The 19,837-nt window shown below is 44.3% G+C and overlaps 1 protein-coding gene across 1 annotated transcript in view; it reads right to left on the minus strand.

Annotated features, from left to right (window-relative positions):
• The window catches only part of PAPPA (pappalysin 1), a 247,490-nt gene that overhangs the window by 34,993 nt on the left and 192,660 nt on the right, over positions 1–19,837 (minus strand). The window contains exons 13-17 of the mRNA XM_023223653.2: positions 19,382–19,550; positions 16,867–17,050; positions 11,314–11,524; positions 10,413–10,584; positions 1,361–1,508 (exon numbers count right to left, since the gene is read on the minus strand). Of these exons, the coding sequence (XP_023079421.1) occupies positions 1,361–1,508; positions 10,413–10,584; positions 11,314–11,524; positions 16,867–17,050; positions 19,382–19,550 (884 nt within the window). The remainder of the gene's footprint in view (positions 1–1,360; positions 1,509–10,412; positions 10,585–11,313; positions 11,525–16,866; positions 17,051–19,381; positions 19,551–19,837) is intronic.

Raw genomic sequence — 19,837 nt, forward strand, 5'->3', positions numbered from 1 at the left:
TTGTTGCCCCACCTTCTAGAATGCCTATATTAGCAGGTCCTATAAGATCCCATCTCTCTGCAACCCTCCTGGTCAGCATCTTGTGAATTGGTGGCTGTGTAAGATCTTAAAGTACCTTCCAAACCATCAGTGAGAGCAATCATGTGCTTTGGTGTTTTCTGACCCATGCAGGATCCAGTGTCTTGGGCTAAACGCCAGAGTGCTGATTCCCACTGTAAGTTAAGGTGAAGAACTTCTGCTATCTGAGGGCATGTGTTTTCGTCTTCAAAAATGGATGGACAGTCCCCATGAACCGTCCCTCTCCAACCACAGGCCTTGCTTCTGGACATGCAGTGATAACTCTGTGTTTGCTGGATGAAAATCATGTTGGATCTCTGCACATTCAGATAACCTTCTACACCAGACATCCCTGGTGATTGCTTCATAAATCATATTGGCCAGGAGAAAGGACATTGAGTTCCCTAGGCTTTTCATCATGGTCAATTAGGGAATCAGCCCAAAAGGTCAGCATCACTACCCTTAAATGAGGTCACACTCCTTGCACTCCGAGTACCCTGGAAAGCTGTGGTGCTTGTGATTAAGGCATCTGTCCAGATACCTGGTTTCAACGAGGCAAATCCCTGGCATACAATCCCAACTTGTCTCTTCTCACTGTGTGTATTTCTTGAGCTGGCCTGTCACCATACAAAGAGTATTTTGAAAATGCAGTTTATGCTCATCTTGGATGCAGCTGAGATGCCACAGAAAAAAGTCAGGCTTTGGAATGGGATGGGTCTCAGGATTTGGGAGCATGTTCCATTATCCCCTCAAGTTTTGATGCCCTCATCTACTAAAGGTTATTGCGAGGATAAGATATAATCCCTTTCAAGTGCTTGATGAAGGGCCTGAACTATATCAGGTACTCAAGAATGTTTAGTATGATGCAAATTTTAAAATTAATAATAAAAGCAGCTGCACCAGACTACTATTGCTTCCCTAAATGTGATGTGTGCTTTCATAACTCCTGCTCCTCAGTCACAGAGTTTCTTCTGCCTGCAATAGCATTTCTTCCCCAAAAAGCTTTTTCAAATCCCCATGAAAGCATCCCTTCCTCTGGGAGTCTTCTGTGTCCCCCTCAGGCATCTGACAGCTTTTCTGTATTCTAGTGTAACTGTCTACACTCACCCACCACTGGGTCACCATATCCCTGTCCCTGATTCTCTTTTTGGGAGGCCATAGTCTACACTCATTCATCTCTCTTTCCATAGTGCCTATGCAGGAACTCATGTGACCAGGGTGTTCAATGACCCACCCAGGCATTAGCCCTGAATTGCTGGAAGGAATTGCCCCTCCTATTGCTCCCCTCTTGGGCCCATCATACCTATGGCATAGCCATCAGGGCACTGCAGTTTGAGGTTGCTGTTGAGCTGGTTTGGGACCGAGCACTGGCCTTGCATCTCCTGGCAGACATGGAAGGAGCCACTCCAGGTGCCATCTTTCCGGCAATGAATGATGTTGCTCCCACGTCCCTGAACAACAGAGAAACAGAGTAAGGACGAAGAGAGACACCAGCCCCAACTGAATAAGCTATTCAGAATAAAACAGAAAACAATTTTTCATCTCTCCAGAGCTCTGAAGTGTTCCAAAACAATTTCTTAACAATGGTTGAAACTCAACCACCCTGAAAGGGAGGTATTGTTAGTGTGTTTCCATTTTACATATTGGGAAACTGAGGACTCAGCCTGGGAAGAAACTTGCTCAAGGCTTTCCAGAATGCCAAACTCCCAAGTCCGAGCTTAGTAGTCTTTCAGAAATTTCAATCAGAGCCAATTATAGTTTTGATTTGTGTGTGTGTGTTTTTTTTTTTAATTGAGAGGTTAGGAGCCCATCAGCTCCTTGATTGACACAGAGAGTAAGTGCATGGGTTAATGAGGAGCACTAAAGTTTGCTTCCTCTTAAATAGTGAGAAAGTATCCTATGTCAGGGCTCTGTCATATGTTGACTAAATAATCTGGGTCTAGTTGAGAAGCTTTTTCTTCCAAGACATTTCTTTTCCTTTCCTGATCTTCTCCTTCTTTCATTCTATTCCATTCTATTCCATTCCATTCCATTCCAACAATAATGGCATGAAGAGGGTGATATGGGGGTACTTATATCTGTGCTTTCCTCCCAATTCTTTAAAACAGGGAACTACAGTTTCTCGATCTTCTGCAAAGCATTAGGCAAACGCAGCTTGAAGACATAATCCCTTCTTGAAGTCCCGTTCCAACCTCCGAATTTCAGAAAGTTAATTCAAGTAAGATTCCTTAGTGTCCAATCTGTGCCCAGCTCTGTGGGGTGCAGAAGTGAAGAGAGCCAGTGCCCACCTCTGCAAGCTAATGGGAATGGCAGTCATGTGAGCCACCAGCCATGTCACTGTGACTGTGCTCAGTGAGGCAGGTTAAATATTATACCAGTGCTGTGAGTACCCAAGGAAGAGTAACTGGCTATGGGTGGACAATCAGGGAAGGCCACTTAGAGAAAATGATACATGGAAAAGGATTTTCAAGGATGCATGGAATTGCAGGCAGAAAAGGAAAAGAAGACACTCCTGGAAGATGGAAGGGCATGTGCAAATGATGAAAAATACAGTGCGTGTTGGAGGGCCTGGTGTGGTTCTAATTGTATGACCCAAGGCATGAAGAAGGGCAAGATGAGCTGGTAACACAGATAAAGTGTGGAGCCTTAAATGCCAACTTGAGTAGTTTAGACTCTATGAAAAAGAAATGGAGAATCATAGGTGGTTTCTGAGCAGGGGACCCATATTCTGAAGGATCTAAGAACAAGCTATATATTCTCTACCCCTTTCAGGCTTATAATAAGATGAGAAACTTGACATGAGGCCAGAGGAGCTGGCTGTGCTCCACCAATGCAAAAATTTATGCAATGGCTTCCTGTGACCTTCAGCTTCCATGCAAACTCCTGTGCTGGCTCCAGAGCCCTCCCAGCCTTAATTCTGCCTAATTCTCCAGTTTCTTGCTCTCCAGAGCACCACCACCAACCTTGAACTTCAGTTTAAATTGCCTGCATTCGTGAAGGCTTCATATGTTGTGCTTTCATGCTCACTGCTCCTCCTGTCTGCTATGTTTCCTACCCACCCGCCTTGTCTAACTTGCAAACACCTCATCTGGCACAACCCATCCTGCTCTCATGCCACCTCAATTCTGCATGGGGCAGTACCTAAATGTCTCTGACAAGACATTACCTATTTGTTTATCATCGGTTTTGCAACCAGACAATGAGTTCCTCAAGGCCCAGGCCAGTGTCCTATTCAACCTTGTATCCTCAGGGTCTTCCACAATGCCTAACAGGTCCAGGCCACTCAGTGCATTCATTCATCACTTAATAGACATTTTTGTTCATTCAAGAATTGTTTGTTTAACAAAAGATGGGGTGAATTGGTGGAGAGTGATAGAATGTATTTCTTTAAGAAATAAGAAAATAAATGAATGTGCGGATGAGAAAATAAATGCACAAGTGAGTAAATGAAGAAATGAATGAATGAGGGAATAAATTATGAATGAATGCATGAGAAAATGAATAAATTCCTTAAAAGAACTGATGTAAGCTGAGGCTCCCCTATGTGAGAAAACAGCTGCAAAGATACAGGATCGGAAGAGAAAGGGGCCCCTTTCCAGGCCTCTCCTGTGCTGGCAGAAGGAGGGTGCAATTGCAATGGAAACCTCTCTGGCCTCAGGAGAAGGGTGGCCCATCTTGAGCATGCAGCTGCAAGGCGGCTTGCAGAGTTCACTCCCAGAGGTTCTGTAGGGGCTCATGGCAAAGTTATGCAGCTTCATGTGGCTTCAAAGAGCCCAGACTCTCCCTCTCAGAGCCCCAGGCTCTAGGCCCCATGATTCTCCTGGGCCCTCTGGGGAGTAGGAAATTGACCCCAATTTCCTGGAGCCTTGGCCTGGGCCTATGATGCATTTGGCTTCCAGCCCCCGAAGGGCTGCAGACCTCAGCACTACTTGGGCCAGGGCTGGCTGGAGAGCTTGGTTTGTAACAGAGAATGTATTAGAAGTAGCTGGAGTCTGCTCATGGAGTTTCACACTGGGGAGGCCCCACTGTGAATGAAAGATGGGAGCATAAAGCACTGGTTTTGCTACCATTGGCTTATCTCTCTCCTGCCCAGTTCATCTGGTACTTTGTGTTGCGAAATTTGCTTTTAAAAATACATAGCATCCTTTTGCTAAGACACCTTAGCCTTCAAAACAAGGCATACTGGTAGGTTAGCACTTCAGGGCTTCTACAGTGGAATCCAGATGACATTTCTGGCTCCATCTCTTGCTATGTACATATCCTTCCTTCTAGACAAGTGAATCGCTTTGTTTCTCCTGCAAACTTTTCTTGCTTTCCCACCTCCACATCTTTGCCAGACTTTCTGGAGCCTCTTTGGATTTTTAAATCCTTCTTTAAGAGTAGATGCTAGTGCATTCAGAAATTGCCTACCACCTGGTGCAGAACTTCGTAGTTGATTATTGCTGACTGAGTCTAGTTTGACCAGAGAAGATCTGGCATAATTGAAGTTCCAATCTGGGAAGACCAGAAGGTAATTTTTCTGGGTGTTGTCAGGGAACTGACTGAGTATGTTTGACTCCAAATGTACAATTCTTCATGCTAAGGTGAAATCTCTTATAAGAGGACTGAACATCTCTCAGCAAAACAGTTTGCCTCTCTGTGCCTGTGCATCTGTTTTTACAAGAGCATATTGAGCTCTAACTCCCCTGCTGCTTTAGCTACACAGATCCACAGAGAGCTGAAGGCATATAATAATATTATCAAACACCTATAACATACTCAGTGCTTTAAAAATCACTTGAACAATACAGTAGAGTAGAAATTATATTATTTTTGCAGACTTGGGAACTGACTGTTAGAAAGCAAAACAGTGAGTTTTCAAATGATGCTAGTGTCATGGTTTTAAGAGCCTGGGTGTAAGTCAAACTACCCGAATTCATATGCAAGCTTGGCAACTTCTCAGCTGGGTAGATTTGGGGACGTTCTTTAACTTCTCTATGCCTCAAGTTCCCTGATTGCTAAATGGGCATGGAGTCTACTACCTGAGAGAGTGATCATGAGGATCATATGAGTCCATTTATATAAAGCATTTAAAGCCTAACACACATACTGAGCTCTGTAATTGTCAGATGAGGTTCTTACTCACTCTACTGTACTGTCTGTAAGAGAAGTTTAGAATCAACCCAACCAGCAGTACATTTTAGAAATGACAGCAGCCAGAAAGGTGAGGCAATCTGCCCAAGTCACAGAGGTTGCCAATGTCAGAACCATGTCTCTTGACTGTAAGCTGTAGTACCCCAGTAGGATGAAGGAAAAGAAGAGAAGAGGAAGAAAGAGGGAGAAGTATTAGGTTTCTTCTCCTTAGAAGACATGAAAATAAACAAAATAATAGCAGGAAGAAATGTAGCAGCATCCGAGCAAGAAAAACCCAGGCAGCAAGTGCAGGAGCTAGATGGCTAAGATTTGGAGGCATGCTGACTTAATAACAAGAGTGTCAGTTGCACCACATCTGGTTGTATAAGACAGGGCAAACCAGTTTACAGCAGCTTCCCCATCTGTAAAATGGGGCAGTAATGCCAGATGCCATGGGACTTAAATGAAGCAATCAGTCTAAAGTGCTCATCCCAGTGACTGGCAGTAGTAAGTGCTTGTTATATTTCAACTGCTGTGAATCATTTGTCTCCGTTCCCAGTCAATGCCCTCACATGCATTTTGTATCCTCCAAGGTAGGTACAGGGGTGACATGTTGCCCCACGAGGGAGGATGAGTGGAAAGTGTGAATTATGAAGTGACGTAGTTTAAGACCTGGCTCTGCTTGTGTGACTCAGGGTAAGTCTCTTTCCCTTTCTGGGCTTTAGGTCTCCCATCTGTAAAACAAGCGGGCTGCAGTGGGGCTCTGAGGTCCTGCCTACCTCTAACATCACATGGGTCTGTGACTCTTCTGAACTCCTCTAGGACATCCTGGGTGCTGGCCAAACATTTAACAACCCAGAAATGAAAACCTAGCTGAGGCACTGCACATACGTGAGCTATACCTCGTCCATGGCAGGGCTCACAAATGGAGAGTGCAGCTCTACACCCTTTGTGGCAGAAAGGCTTTCACAGACACCTTCTGTGATCTGTGCAATGAGCTGGGTGTGTTGTAGATTCCACCACACCCTTTCTCTCTTGCTCCTGCTGAGTTGCTGAAATCCATCATTAGATGCATCACTTTGCCCACAAAGCATCTTTAGCTTTTTTTCTCCCCTGCTGATGCATCTTCCAAAGACCCTGTCCCCATCCCAAGGCTGGCCACTCTCTGAATCACCTATAAAGCCCCCACAGTGCTTCTCACAGCGAGCCAGGCCTATGTTATCTCATCAACCAGCTTAGGGCCATCTGAGCTGCATTAAACCCTGAGATGAGTAGCTCCTCACCCCTTGGGGATAAAATCTCTGCCTTTTGCTGCTGGTCTGCCCTGAAAATGTTTGGGAGCAGTGGAAAGAGCAGAGCTAGGGATCAGAAAGACCACCACTTGCTCTTTCGTCCCCACGGGCAAAAACTTAGCCTCCCCAGGCCTTCTTTCTGCATCTGTAAAATGGGGATTTTGTTTCTTTTCCAACTGTATGTTGTGAGCTGTCAAAAGAGAGCAAGCCTGCAGCAGCAACTTGGCACACATTAGACACTCAAAAACAAAGACAAAGAAAGCTGATATTATTAAGGTTCTCTGTCCTGGTTTAAAGAGACAAGAATACCACAAGTGCTAGAGCTGGACTGTCTGACATGGTAGCCACTGTATAAGTATGGCTATTTACCTTCAACTCTGAATTATTTTAAATTAAATAAAAGTTAACATTTTGTTGCTCATTCGCTGCAACCATGTTTCAAGTGCTCCATAGCTACACACAGCTAGTGGTCATCGTTTGCACAGATATGGAACATTTTTATCATGGCAGAAAGTTCTACTGGGAAGTGCTGGTCTACAGGAACCAGAGGACTATTTATTCTACAGGTTTATTTGAGCAAGGGACCGGGTTTGACTATGGCTCATGCTGGTCTCTCTACTCCACACTCTGGCCTCATGCAGGATGGGTGCCTCCTTCTCAGGTTTTTGGTTTTTTTGTTGTTGTTGTTTTGTTTTGTTTTGTTTTTTTGCTTTACTTTAAGTTCTGGGATACATGTGCAGAACGTGCAGGTTTGTTACATGGGTATACAGGTGCCATGGTGGTTTGCTGCACCTATCAAACTGTTATCTAGGTTTTAAGTCAAAAAGAGCCCATAGAGCCAAGACACTCTTAAGCAAAAAGAACACAGCTAGAGGCATCCCACTAACTGACTTCAAACTATACCACAAGGCTACAGAAACCAAAACAGCATGGTACTGGTACCAAAACAGATATATAGACCAATGGAATAGAACAGAGGCCTCAGAAATAACTCCACACATGTACAACCATCTAATCTTTGATAAATCTGACAAAAACAAGCAATGGGGAAAGGATTCCCTGTTTAATAAATGGTGCTGGGAAAACTGACTAGCCATATGCAGAAAACAGAAAACTTCTCAGTATTTAGAGCTAGCCAGCAGAGGGCTAGGTTGCAATCTGTTGTGTTTCTAGGCCCTCCAGGAGCTCACATAGAGCTTAGGGGATTCTCACCACTGGAGTGACCTTAAAGCAGGCTAGTTCATTTGTCTAGTCCCCAGGGCTACCACATATGATTGCATAGGTTTTGCACTGCACAAGGCCAGTGGGTACCCATAGACATGCTCTATTTTCGTTACCTCATTTAATCTTCACAAACAAACTATGAGGTATGTAGTATTCTTTCTCTTCATTTTATATACAACGAAAGTGAAGCTTAAAGAGTTAAGTAACTTGGCCTCTGGGATTTAAACTCAAACTACAGATCCAGTGTTATACTGGCTCCCAAGGAATGAATAAAGTGAGGTTTTTATTTGCTTTTAGTGGCAGTGGAAGAGAGTGTGTGAATCTCCCCTACAACAGCCCTTGTCCTTTCCCGCCAGGATCTGAAACTTGTTTGGAAAGCAAAGAATCCCTGCTCCATACAAGCTGATTCAAGATGCTCTGGGCCATGCATTTCTGCTATGTTTATAGGCAGCAAGAGGGAATCTGAGGTGAATACTAGATTTGGCTCTCAGGCCCCTGGTCTGAGGGTAGAGGAAATTCATTTTCGGTACAAAGTAGAAATGTCAATTGTATTAGGAGTCCATTTGGCACGCACACCCTCATTCTTTGAGCAGACGAGCAATGCCCTGCTCCTTTGCGACTAGCCTCTCCGTTAGTTGCCAAAGAGAGCTGCTTGAGTCATCTGATACATTTACATTTTCTTCTCCTTTAAATACAAACTGGCCATGAAAGTTACTTGGAAGGCCCCAGGCAGGCTGAGTTTCAGTTTGATAACATGACCGCAGCCAGAATATTATTTGGCTCATCAGTTTGGGTAACCGTTAGCAACAGTTTTATGTAAGGGAGTGAGAGGGAAGCTGATCAGCCTGCAAGAGGCCATGGTAATTTCTAGCCTTTGTTTGTTCCAGCACTGGCTTCTGCCTCCCTGGCAGTCAAGGATGGGAATGACTCCCATGAATGGACACAGATGCTGTGAGTGTATAAGAGCAGGATTCTCAGGTGGTGCCTACTGGACTCAGCCCATTTACAGTTGGAGACAGGGGAACCTGGATACTGACTGTGACTCAGCCGATGCCAGCTGTGTCACCATGGGGAGTTGAGTAACCTCTTTGAGTCTTGGTTTTCTCATCTGTAAAAGAAGGAACCTGCCTTTGATGTTCATTGTGGTCCTTCCTCCTGCCCTTAGTTCTGGTGACATTTCCTGAGTACCTACTAGGTGCCTGGCACTGTCCTAAGTGCTGAAGGCACAAGGACGGGTGCAGATGCAGTGAAGGACTATTTCACAGCCTAGTGTGGGGATGTGGAATGAAAGCAGGCAGTGACAACGCAGTGTGGCCAATGCTGTGAGGGGGAACCTGAGGAGGGGCACGGGGGAAACCTGAGGAGGGCCACGGAGCCCAGCAGTGGAAGGGCTCCCGCAGGAAAGGGTGCCTGGGCTAAATTGCGAAGGAAGATGAGGTGTCAGGCAGCTGAAAAAGGTACAAGGATAACTTTTTTAAAGGTAGAGAATGCAGAGGTGGGGGAGGAAGATTCATCTTACTGGTATGGGGGAAAGGTCTTAAATGCTACCCTAAGGAGTTGGGAATTTATCCTAAGGGATGGGGGCTCCTGGTTCAGAGAGATTAACATAATTGCTCAAATCACTCTGGCTGAAATGTGAAGAAGGTACTGGAAAGAGGCACAGGAATGAAAACAGGAAAATGATCAAGAAGCTGCATGGTGGCTCATCAAAGAGATGACGTTGGCCTGAGTCAGGGTAGTGGCACTGGGGACAAAAGAGAACAGCTTCAGGAGATGCTGTGGTGGGAGAATGGGTATGACTCGGTAATTGCTTGGATGTGGAGGGAGTGAGAGGGATTCAGAATGGCGGTTTGGTAGTGCCTGGTATTTGGAGGCTAATATGAAATAACAAAGACCAATAAAGACTGACTGAAGACGATGCCAGCACTGAAATCTGTCTCCACCTGGCTGATGATCCTTGCACACTTGTGAAACACAGGACTTGGGTTATCAACTCTACATGGTTGCTTTGATGGAGATGGAGCTCCTTGTGGACTTAAGGTTTTTTCAGCCTTTTGTTTCTTTTTCCTATTCTTGATTCCCATACTGTCCTTCTGAGCATGTGTGGGATTTGAGGAAAATTCCTTCAGGAGAGGCAGGCAGAAGTGTTGGACTTGCTCTCAGTTACATGTGCATTGAGATAAAATTCAAACCTTTCTCCTTCTGTTCTTCCTTTCTTCCACGGTGTTCTCAAAACTGTACTTCTCATCTAAATATGGTCCCCTTTTTCCTTATGCTTCAGGAGCCAATTGATGTCTAAGTATAGTGGCAGTCTTGTGATTTTAAATACTTCAAGGACCAACATGGGTGGTAATGGTGGTGGCAAACTGGCAAAAGAGCCCTGGCCATTCCTGTTTGAGGAACTTAACTTTTATCAACTTCATACATTAGGATTCCATGTATGATTTCCTTCATAAAAGTTCCAATGTTTAAAAAAAATTCAAAGCTAAGAATCTCCAAGCAAATAAAATATGGTATTGCAGGTAGGAAAATGAGGTTCAGAGAGATTATGAAAGTAGATAATTAGAGCCCAGTTTCTTAACTTCTGCACTGGTGACACTGCCATTATACAATTTGAGCCTAGTTAGATAGTCTCTTGGAGAAAGTGGTTCCTGAAGTATAGGCTAGTTTTTGGTAAGCAGAAAGGAAAGGGACCATGGTATCAATCTCAAGTTCCAGGATGCTTACCTGGGAGGTGTCGCTGTCTTCACACTTGATCCTACACTCACTGTTGAACTGGAAGCCATTTGTGCACTGGTAGAGCCCGTGGAATTTTGGTGGAGGTGGGTCACAGGTCACAGGAACACAAGCTCCCTCCTGCCAGCTGCCATCCTGGGTACACTGAGTCTTGAAGGCCCGTCTTCAAGGAAAGGATCAAAGAGGAGATATCTCAAGGACCAAATGGCTAGATCCATGCTCTACATGAACACCACCAGCTGGGCCCCCATTTCCTATTTCCTATTTTTGATTCCCCACCTGACCTATTGGGTGGTGGTGGGACCCGTGTAGGGATTAAGGATAATTCATCCACAGAACTCCTTTAGCAAGAGCAGGCAGAAATGTCAGGCTTCCAGCTACATGTAGATTGACACAAAACTCAGGCCCCTCCAGCCCCAGGTTCTCTCCCCTTTTTTGCAGAGTGTTCTGATGGGTGTTGGAACCATGATGCTATGATTATCCACCATTTACTAAACAACTAATATGTGCAAAGCACGTTGTGAGCACTTTACATGCACATGTTCATTTGTTCTTCATAGGAACCTTATGTTGTAACTGTTATTATTGTACCCTTCTTATTGCTAAAAAAAAAAAAAAAAAAAAAAAAAAAAAAAAAAGGAAGTGCAGAGAAGTAAAGTCACTTGTCTGAGATCACATCGCCATTAGGCAGCCAAGCTGAAACTTAAAGTTTGTTCTGTTTGACCCGAAACTAGTATTATTAACAAATCCTTCTAGCTTCTCACAGAACAGAATGGGATGAATGGCAGACATTGCCTCCAGTGAAGAAATGAGTGCTTCCATCCAGCCAGGCATTTGAACCTAACTCTTGTCCTCCCAGAGCCCATGAGTTTGCATTTCCAACCCCACTTACTTCTTTGACTTCCGAGAGGATCCAGGCACATGGTATCCAGGCTTGCATTTGTATTTGCAGAAGGAGCCCACCTTGTGCTTATTCTCTCGGCACCGGGCAGTCTGGAGGTCTGCATTGGGCACCGGGGGTGGAGCGAGGCACATGAGCTCACACAGGGCCTCTGGGAAGGACCACAGCCCATCCTCCATGCAGGTCAGGAGGCTGTTGTTGCCTGGAAGACAAGGGCAAGCAGGGATAGAGGAGGGAGGAGTCTCTGATAGTCAAGCTAAGGCACAGCCACTTGGATTTTAGCTGACTTGACAAACCAGGAGATCCCTTATGTGGAATTCCAACCCCTTCTACTTCCAACTGAGGAGCCTAGGGAGATCAAGAGAGCTGTCACAAAGAAAAGGAGATCTAAATGGGGGAGTGAATTACCCCCATGTCGACAGTGAATTAAAATCCAAGGCTTCTGACTTCTGATCCTGAGCCTCTTCTGCTGCATAGAAAAGACACATTCACAATCCTTGAATCCATCTTTCTTACTTTACAAGTGGGCATCTGAACACAGAGATGGAGGAACTTGCCTTCTAATAGTTGGCAGCAAAAGCTCATACCAGAAACAACAGCAAACTCTGATATCAGTGAGTGTATAATGTCAAGCTGCCACTCTCCCCCTGGGCCCAGCACCCCTGTATCTGTCCTGCTTACCACCTCCCCCAGCTCCCAACAGCAATGCCTGGAAATGACAGCATTGTGTTATCAGGAGGTTTGATTTTCTGTTCAGGTCCTGGTGCTCAGTGAAGCTTTGCCAAAGCAGCTGAAAGAGCAGCACTTCCCCCGTAGCCTGTGCCAGCTCTGACAGAGTGCTGACTGCCATCGGGAAGCTGGTCTGATGGGGAACGTTGCAAATAAAAGTAAAACACGGGAGTTAGGCTTTTCATTGCCAGCTCATATATTATCGACGCACAGCCTGCCTAAAACCTTTCCGAGACAAATAGAGGAGGACCTGAAACTTGTATTTCTCCACCAAACTCTCCTCTTCCTGATTATTACTGAATGGTGTTGACAACCAGGGCTTGAAGCATTTGGGGAGCTCAGGGAGTTGCAGGTTGGAGGGTGGAGTGGTAGGGAGAAAACTGACATTTATTGATCAGTTGCTGTGTACCGAGGGCTTATTGAGCAGTTACTATGTACCGAGGGCTTCTGATATGCAATCTCATTTATTCTCACAATAAACAGTGCATTTAGTATGACAGTCTTTAATTGGAAATGAAGACTCAGAAAGAGGTGACTCGACCAAGTTATCCTAGTTGGAAAAAGACAAAACTGAGGTTCAAAACAAATTCTGTCTAACTACAGAGATGGTTGTTTTTAATGGGAACTTGGCTACTACATATGATCAGCAGGGCCCTTATTATTCATTCTGGAAGCATCAAATCTCAATTTTCCGATCGGTGAAAAGCAAACAATTGCTTCTGCCTTTCAGGGTGCTCAGAAGATGAAATAAAACAACATTTATGAAAAGTTCCCATGAAAGTGTTGTCAATGTCTTCATTGGCTTCTTAAATTTTTTCCTTCTTTCCTTCTTCCCTCCTTTCCTTCCTTCACTTCCCCACTTCCTCCCACTTTCCTTCTTCTTTTCCTCTTCATTAGTAGCTCTGAAAGAATCTTCACAGAAGTCTTCATTCATTCAACCAGCATCTATTTAGTGCTTATTCTGCACCAGATACTTTTATATGTTGAAGGAAAAGCAGTGAACAAAATAAAATAAAACAAAATAGAAATAGCTCTGCTCTCTTGAAGCTTGTAATCTAGTGGAACAGGGAGGAGTACAATAAGTTATCCTAAAAAGTATACTACTTAGCGTGCCAGAAGGTGCCAAGAACTATGAAGAAAAAGCAGGAAAAGGAAGAAAGGGGAGAGAGTACTTTGCAATTTAATATATGCTCCTCCACTTACTCCTTCTCATTTTTTCATTTTTTTTCTTTGTCAGTATGATTCATCCAGTTAGCACAAGGCAGATTGGTGTCTGTAAGCCCCATAGGGGCTTCCACATTGATAAACTGTGAGACTGACAACTATAGATATTTTAACATCAAGTAAAAGAGTAAAGTGTGTGGAAAGGTGATTCATTTGGTTTCCATAGAAGCATAGAGGCATCCAGAATACCAGGGTCTACAAACTTCTTTTTGCATTGCCCTTGCAATCGGGGCAGTCATTGCTTTGGGGTGCCCAGGTAAAGCACAAGGTTAGTGAGAAGAGGAGCTGTATAAAAAGTACAGGAAGCACACCCTCTTCAAATTGCCCAAGAGAGATAACATATCTGTGGAAAAGGTGTTGGGACTCTAAAAAAGTACATTGTATTAGCTATGTATATTGTAAATTATGAAGTGAAAATCATGGTTCTTCTGTGATAGGAGAACATAAAGATTCCAAAATGCTAATCAAGAGAGAAAATGCAAACCAGAAATGTGCTTTCTTGAAGAGGGTGAATAGGAGTTAGCAGTGCACCACAGCTAAAGCAGGCACTGGTGATTCAGGACCATGGATATGTCCCCCCACCCCTGCAACAAACTCCAAGAGAGTTTTCAGCCGGGCAGTATTTCTGTGCACCAGCTGTAGCCACTACCCTGCATCTACAATGTGGCTTTGAAGAAAGTAGGGTATGATACATGATGTGCCCTTCCTTTGTCTTCTTGGCACTGGCCTGTATACTGTGGAAGATGCTTACTGCACTGCCAACTCTCTGCCTGAGGCATGTTATACTGGTCATGGATGCTTACTCTGTCCATATGTAGGGTGAGTTTAAAGTACCAAGGAGTTAATGCCCCTGGAAGCACCACTAAACTAATGGTGGAGTTGTTGGATTCATGTGCCAGTTTCCAGAGTTGCAATAACTCTGAGTTATGTTCTCCACCGTCTCCCAGAGTTTCCCAGAGGGACTGAGCTCTAGTTGCCCACAGTGGCAACTGGCTTTAGAAGAGAACCTGTTGACTTTTGTCAGTTCCATGTCTTCTGCCCTCATTCCCCCACTGTATTTCCTGGGGGAACATGACTCAAGATACGAAGTAAAGGCATGTCTGAGCCTGAAATTCCTGGTAGAGGGTAATATCTCTTGGTAGAGGTGTTGATATTAGAGATTAGGTTCCATCAAGTTTTGGGACTCTGTAAGTTCACTTGTTCATCTTTTAATGCAGAGAAATACATCCTACTCAGCATTTCTACAAATGTGGCTAAGGAAATTCCAATCTCTAATGAGCATTAAAATAATTGTGAACTTGTAGCAGTGTCAGAAGAGAGGTACTTATTTTTATTACTTCATTTAAAAGATTACCCAGGAGACGGAGTCTCTTTTGGAGTGCTGCAAAGATTGAAACTAACATAGAACAGAACTCAAGGAGAGAAATTCAGACCTTTAATCTGGTATTCTAAGCACTTGCCTCATGGTGTTGGCACTTTCTAGATCCTAAGGCAAGGGCTGTATCTTGTACCTTCTTTACTCCCAGAGCCTAGCCTACTGCTGAGCACATAGCAGGTCCTCGGTATTCATTTGTTGAATGCATAAAGTATGAATTTATCTGTGACCTTGAACAAATCACCAAACTTGTTTGTCCCTAAACCAAAGCCATGTCTGAGTTCTTGTCCATCTCTAGCATATTAGAATGTGGAAGAATATTGGCCACTATATTGTTTGGAGGAAACAAAAATGCACTAGCTGGACTGGGATAAGGACAAGCACTCAATTGAGAGGCTACATTAGCCAAGGGCTGGTACGGGGAGATTGCAAGGAACAGGGGGGTTGACTTGGTAAGGGGTAGACTTTAACAGAAGTTACAGAGGAAGAAGATAGATTAAGAAGAACAAAAGGTAAGAATAGAGGAGAGGGCCAGGTGGGGCAAAAACTGAGGGCAGAAAGGATTTCAAGCTGGTCATTATTATCACTATTATTTATTGACTGTTTAAAATTAGTGCTTTTACTATTCACAATAGCAAAGACATGGAATCAACCTAAATGCCTATCAATGATAGACTGAATAAAGGAAATGTGGTACATATATACCATGAAATACTATGTGGCCATACAAAAGAATGAGATCATATCCTTTGCAGGAATGTGGATGAAGCTGGAGGCCATCATCCTTAGCAAATTAATGCAGGACCAAAAATCAAATACCGCATCTTCTCACTTATAAGTGAGAGCTAAATAATGAGAACACATGGACACAAAGAGCAGAACAACCAACACTGGGGACTATTCACAGGGAAGGAGGTGGGAGGAGGTAGAAGATCAGGAAAAATGGCTAAAGGGTATTAAGGCAGGCTTCATACCTGGGTGATAAAATAATCTGTACAATGAACCTCCATGACACAAATTTACCTATATAACAAACCTGCACATGCACTCCTGAACTTAAAATAAAAGTTTTTTTAAAAAAATTATTGTTCTTTTTGTTTAAACTATGTTATGATCAAAGGAAAAACAAAATGTAGAAAGGAGGAAAGGGAAGCAAGTAAAAGAAGGAAAGTTGACATTGATCACCTCTTTACCCCCTGGCTTGAGATGAGGGTAGGAGGGCAAATTAGGTGGCAATATTAAGTTCAAGAGAAAGGCAGCAGGACCTTTGCCCAGTCAAAGGAAAAGCAAAGTTGGGATCACCAACTACTAGAATGATGGTCCTCCTAAGGCCTTGTCTCCCCAGCCAGGTCACTCTTCCCCAACCACAGTTGGCAGCAGAAGGATATGCATCATTTTGATTAACGATTATTATTAGCCACAATGAGGGCTGTAATAATCAATGCTAATTTATGCACTTCCCTTTCCCAAAGGCCTCTGATTGATTGAGAGAAGTGTGATTTCCTAGTCTGAAGTTATTAATACATTCCACATCTAATCCCAGCATTCTAGGACACCCAGGCCAGCTACTCACTTTTTTCTAAAATGTGATCTCTGGTATGCCAGAGTCTTATTCCCCTCAGTAGCCCTGCTGCCTAGCTCAGGAGGATGCCAGATGCTTCCTGTCCATATCTGCTCTTCTCTGCCTAGCTGGTCCCTCTTGATAAGTAGCAGCCAGCATTGGAGAAAGACAGACCTGGGCTTCAATATGGTCCCCACCACTGATGGTGCAGCCTTGGGCAAGTTCTTTAAACCCTCTGAGGCTTGGTTTCCTCATCTGTGAAATGGGAATAATAGTAACACTTACTTCGTAAGGATTACTGGCCCTAATCATACGAGTGAATTCATTTCATCAGTCCCAAATGCAACTCTTTTTTCTTTTTCTCTCTTCCTTCTTCCCTCCCAACTTCACTTTTATCCTCTCTCTCTTTTCTTTTTTGCAAGATTTCCAAGGTCTTGGAAAGGGCTTCCTGTCATAATTATCCGTACTCTCTTTTTTCTTTCTTATCTTCACAGCAGGGCAGTTTACATAAACACAATTGGTAGGAAGAAGTCAGGAGCACAGATAAAACCCCATCCCACTCTTGGTGTCTGAGAGCCAGAAAGAGAGCCTGGACGCAGCCTCTAGGTTTCCCATAGACAGAGGAAGGCTCAGCTGGGGAAGGCATTCTTGATACCTTTCAATTGTGCAGGGTGACGGCACTGGAAGGAACACTGACTGCCAAAGGTGGTACCATCGGGGCAGGAGAAGGAGGCGGCGTAGACATGATGGTGGTCTGGGATGCTGCAGTCCACTGGCTCACAGGCCACCTGCTTATTCCACTTGCCCTCTGTACAAGTCACTGTGACGCTGGGTCCCACCTGAAAGGCAGAGGCGTGCATAGTGAGGAGTGGCAGACTGAGCCCTAGATGTGGAGAAATACCCTTCTTCCCAAGGTGATAGCTCAGAGTCTTGTCCAGGCACTAGGAGACCAATGCTTAGTGTTTAACGTTAGCTCACTTTTAATGATCCCAATAACTGCATGAATTAGGTATTTCAGTTCTCAATTGAAGACACAGAGACTAAGACTCTGAGACATTACATGATCAGCCTTAAGTTAACCATCTGGAAAAAGGGTAAGTCAGACTTGAGTCCAAAGGCTATGCTCTTAACTGCTGTCTATAGAGTCTCCCAGATCACGATTTCCATTTCATTGATGAGAATCTTGAGGTTTTGAGACCTCACAGGGCATGATGACTTCTTTCACAAAACAGATTGTGAAATACAGTTCAATGGTAGGATATCAAGTGTTGATTGTTGTGTCTTTTATTAGCTCTAGGGGAGTTACTAGGAAACTGTTGTAGTGCTTGGCACATAGTAGGCACTCTCCATGGCTATAGGAAACCTGGATGTTTTTCCTCCATGTTATTAGACCACAGGCAAGTTCCTTTCCTTACTTGAGTTCTCCCTTTGGCAAAATGGATGGATTGAACTCAAGAACTGCTCAAAGATCCACTCCCTACTCTGAGATTTAGTGTCTCAATAGTCAAGAGACAAAGGTACAAAGTCAGAAAAAGCCTAGGAAAAATGAAAGAGTAAATGGAGATTTGAACCAAACTACAAGACGGCAGAGCTGGGCGGAGGGCAAGGCCATGCTACGGAGCCAAGGGATGGACAATCATTGCAGCCTGGAGGCTTTCATTCAAGGAGGAAGCCACTAAATCCTAGAGACTGGAGATGCCAAATGTTGATCTGTGATTTTAAAAGCAAAGGACATTTTCCCTCTTAAGCACACATCAAAGGGATGGGATGTGTGCTTGAGTGAGGTCCCTCACTGCCAAAACAGTTTCACTGTTTCTACAGGAGCTCAGGCCTGCCAAGTCTGACACACAGAAGTAGGTGTCTAAGAAGAGCAAGTCCAGAAGTTCTGTACAAATAGGCATTCCCAGCAATAAGGAATGTGCCCTGTGTGCTTGCAGTTTGAAGGCAAAGTCCACTGGCCAGCCCTGGAAAATGCTACATTTAGTGACAGAAATCCTCAAATCCCAGGACAACCTGTCCCACTCCCCCATGCCCCACCTGGGACATTATAGCACCATCTTGTTGAAGCAACACTCTGTCACATCACTCCAAATCATTCACTACCACTAATCTCATGCAGGACACGTCCTATCTTCCATGACTCCTTTGATGACTGTCTGAAGGGGTCTCCCTGCTACCAGTCTTACTGCTGAACTCCAAGCTACACCCACATAGAGTATCTAGAAGAGACTTTGTCACCAGGATCTGACCATGTCACTTCCTGCAACAGCTCCCTGTTGTCCTAAAGATCAACCCCACACTTCCTGACAAAAACGACAGGGCCCTGCACCAGTGGATTCAGCTGGCCCTTCCAGCCTCGTTGCTTGGGTGAGTATAGAAAAAGAAAACAAACAAACAAACAAACAAACAATCTGTGGCATGTTTTTTTTTTCTCATCAATGTGCTTCCACATACTATCCATGCCTGTGCCTAGTGCATATATTTATATATTTCTTCCTTCTCCCCAACACATACCCCTTTGCTGATCTGTCTAGTTGCCTGTTTCCACATCACTTTTCCAAGTCACCTCCCTTGAATCTCCCTGTACCTCCACAATACTCTACACTTCCCTTGACAGCATTTATCACACAGTGGGGTCATTATTAATGAGTTGTCTGACTTTTCCTCCACCACTAGGCATGAAGCTCCTTCAGAGGAGGGACTTGGTTTGTCTTAACGGCTTCCTCTTCTTCAGCACTTAGTATAGCATCCAATTTCCAGTGAACAGATGCTTTGTAATGAATTAGTGAATGAATGAACATCTCATTGACAGAGGGCTCACCTCGTCCTAAAGCAGCCCATTCAATTGTGTCAGAGCTCTGACTGTAAGATATTCATTCCAAAATACTCAGCCCCATGGTCTTGGAGATTTGCAACCTATATAAAAACACTGGCAAGTATTGTGTAGAACACTAGTCAGCACAGGAACCCCTTTTCTTAGAGATTCCAGACTGCTTGCTTGGTTAATTGATTCATTCACTCATTCATTTAATCAATAAGTATTTATTGAGCACCTACTGTGTGGCAGCACTATTTTAAATGCTGCTGGGTATTTAGCGGAGAACATGTTCAACACCCAGTAAGCCTTCCCTGGGCTGCAGAGAGGCTCTGAGCTCAGCACCTGCACATACCTGGCTCTTGATCAGCTCATCATCCCGCCGTATCTGGAGCACATAGCCTGTCCGGCAGCTCACAGTACACTGGGCGCCATGGTAGCGGTCGCTGCTGGAGCAATTGAGAGAAGCATTCTCCACAGCCAGCTCTGGGCAGTCAGTGTTCTCACATGCGAAGTGCACACAGCTGGGGAGGAAAGAAACAGAAGGGGAAGAAGGAGTCTCCTCACAGGATAGCCACACTCAATTGGAAGATAAAGGCTAAGAGCCTCTTTCTCCAAGATTTCAGGGGGCTTGAGACTGTGGACAGAAAGAGGTGCTGGCTAGGGTAAAGATGACCCTGGAGGCAGTGAATAAAATTTCTCATTAAGAGCACAAGGTATGGCAACAGACAAACCAGAGTTCAAATCTTGCCACTTGAAAGCTTTGTACGTTATCAAGATTTAAACCTTGAATAGCCTCAGTTTTTCCATT

This window comes from Piliocolobus tephrosceles, chromosome 14 (genome assembly GCF_002776525.5).
Source record: "Piliocolobus tephrosceles isolate RC106 chromosome 14, ASM277652v3, whole genome shotgun sequence".
NCBI lineage: Eukaryota > Metazoa > Chordata > Mammalia > Primates > Cercopithecidae > Piliocolobus > Piliocolobus tephrosceles.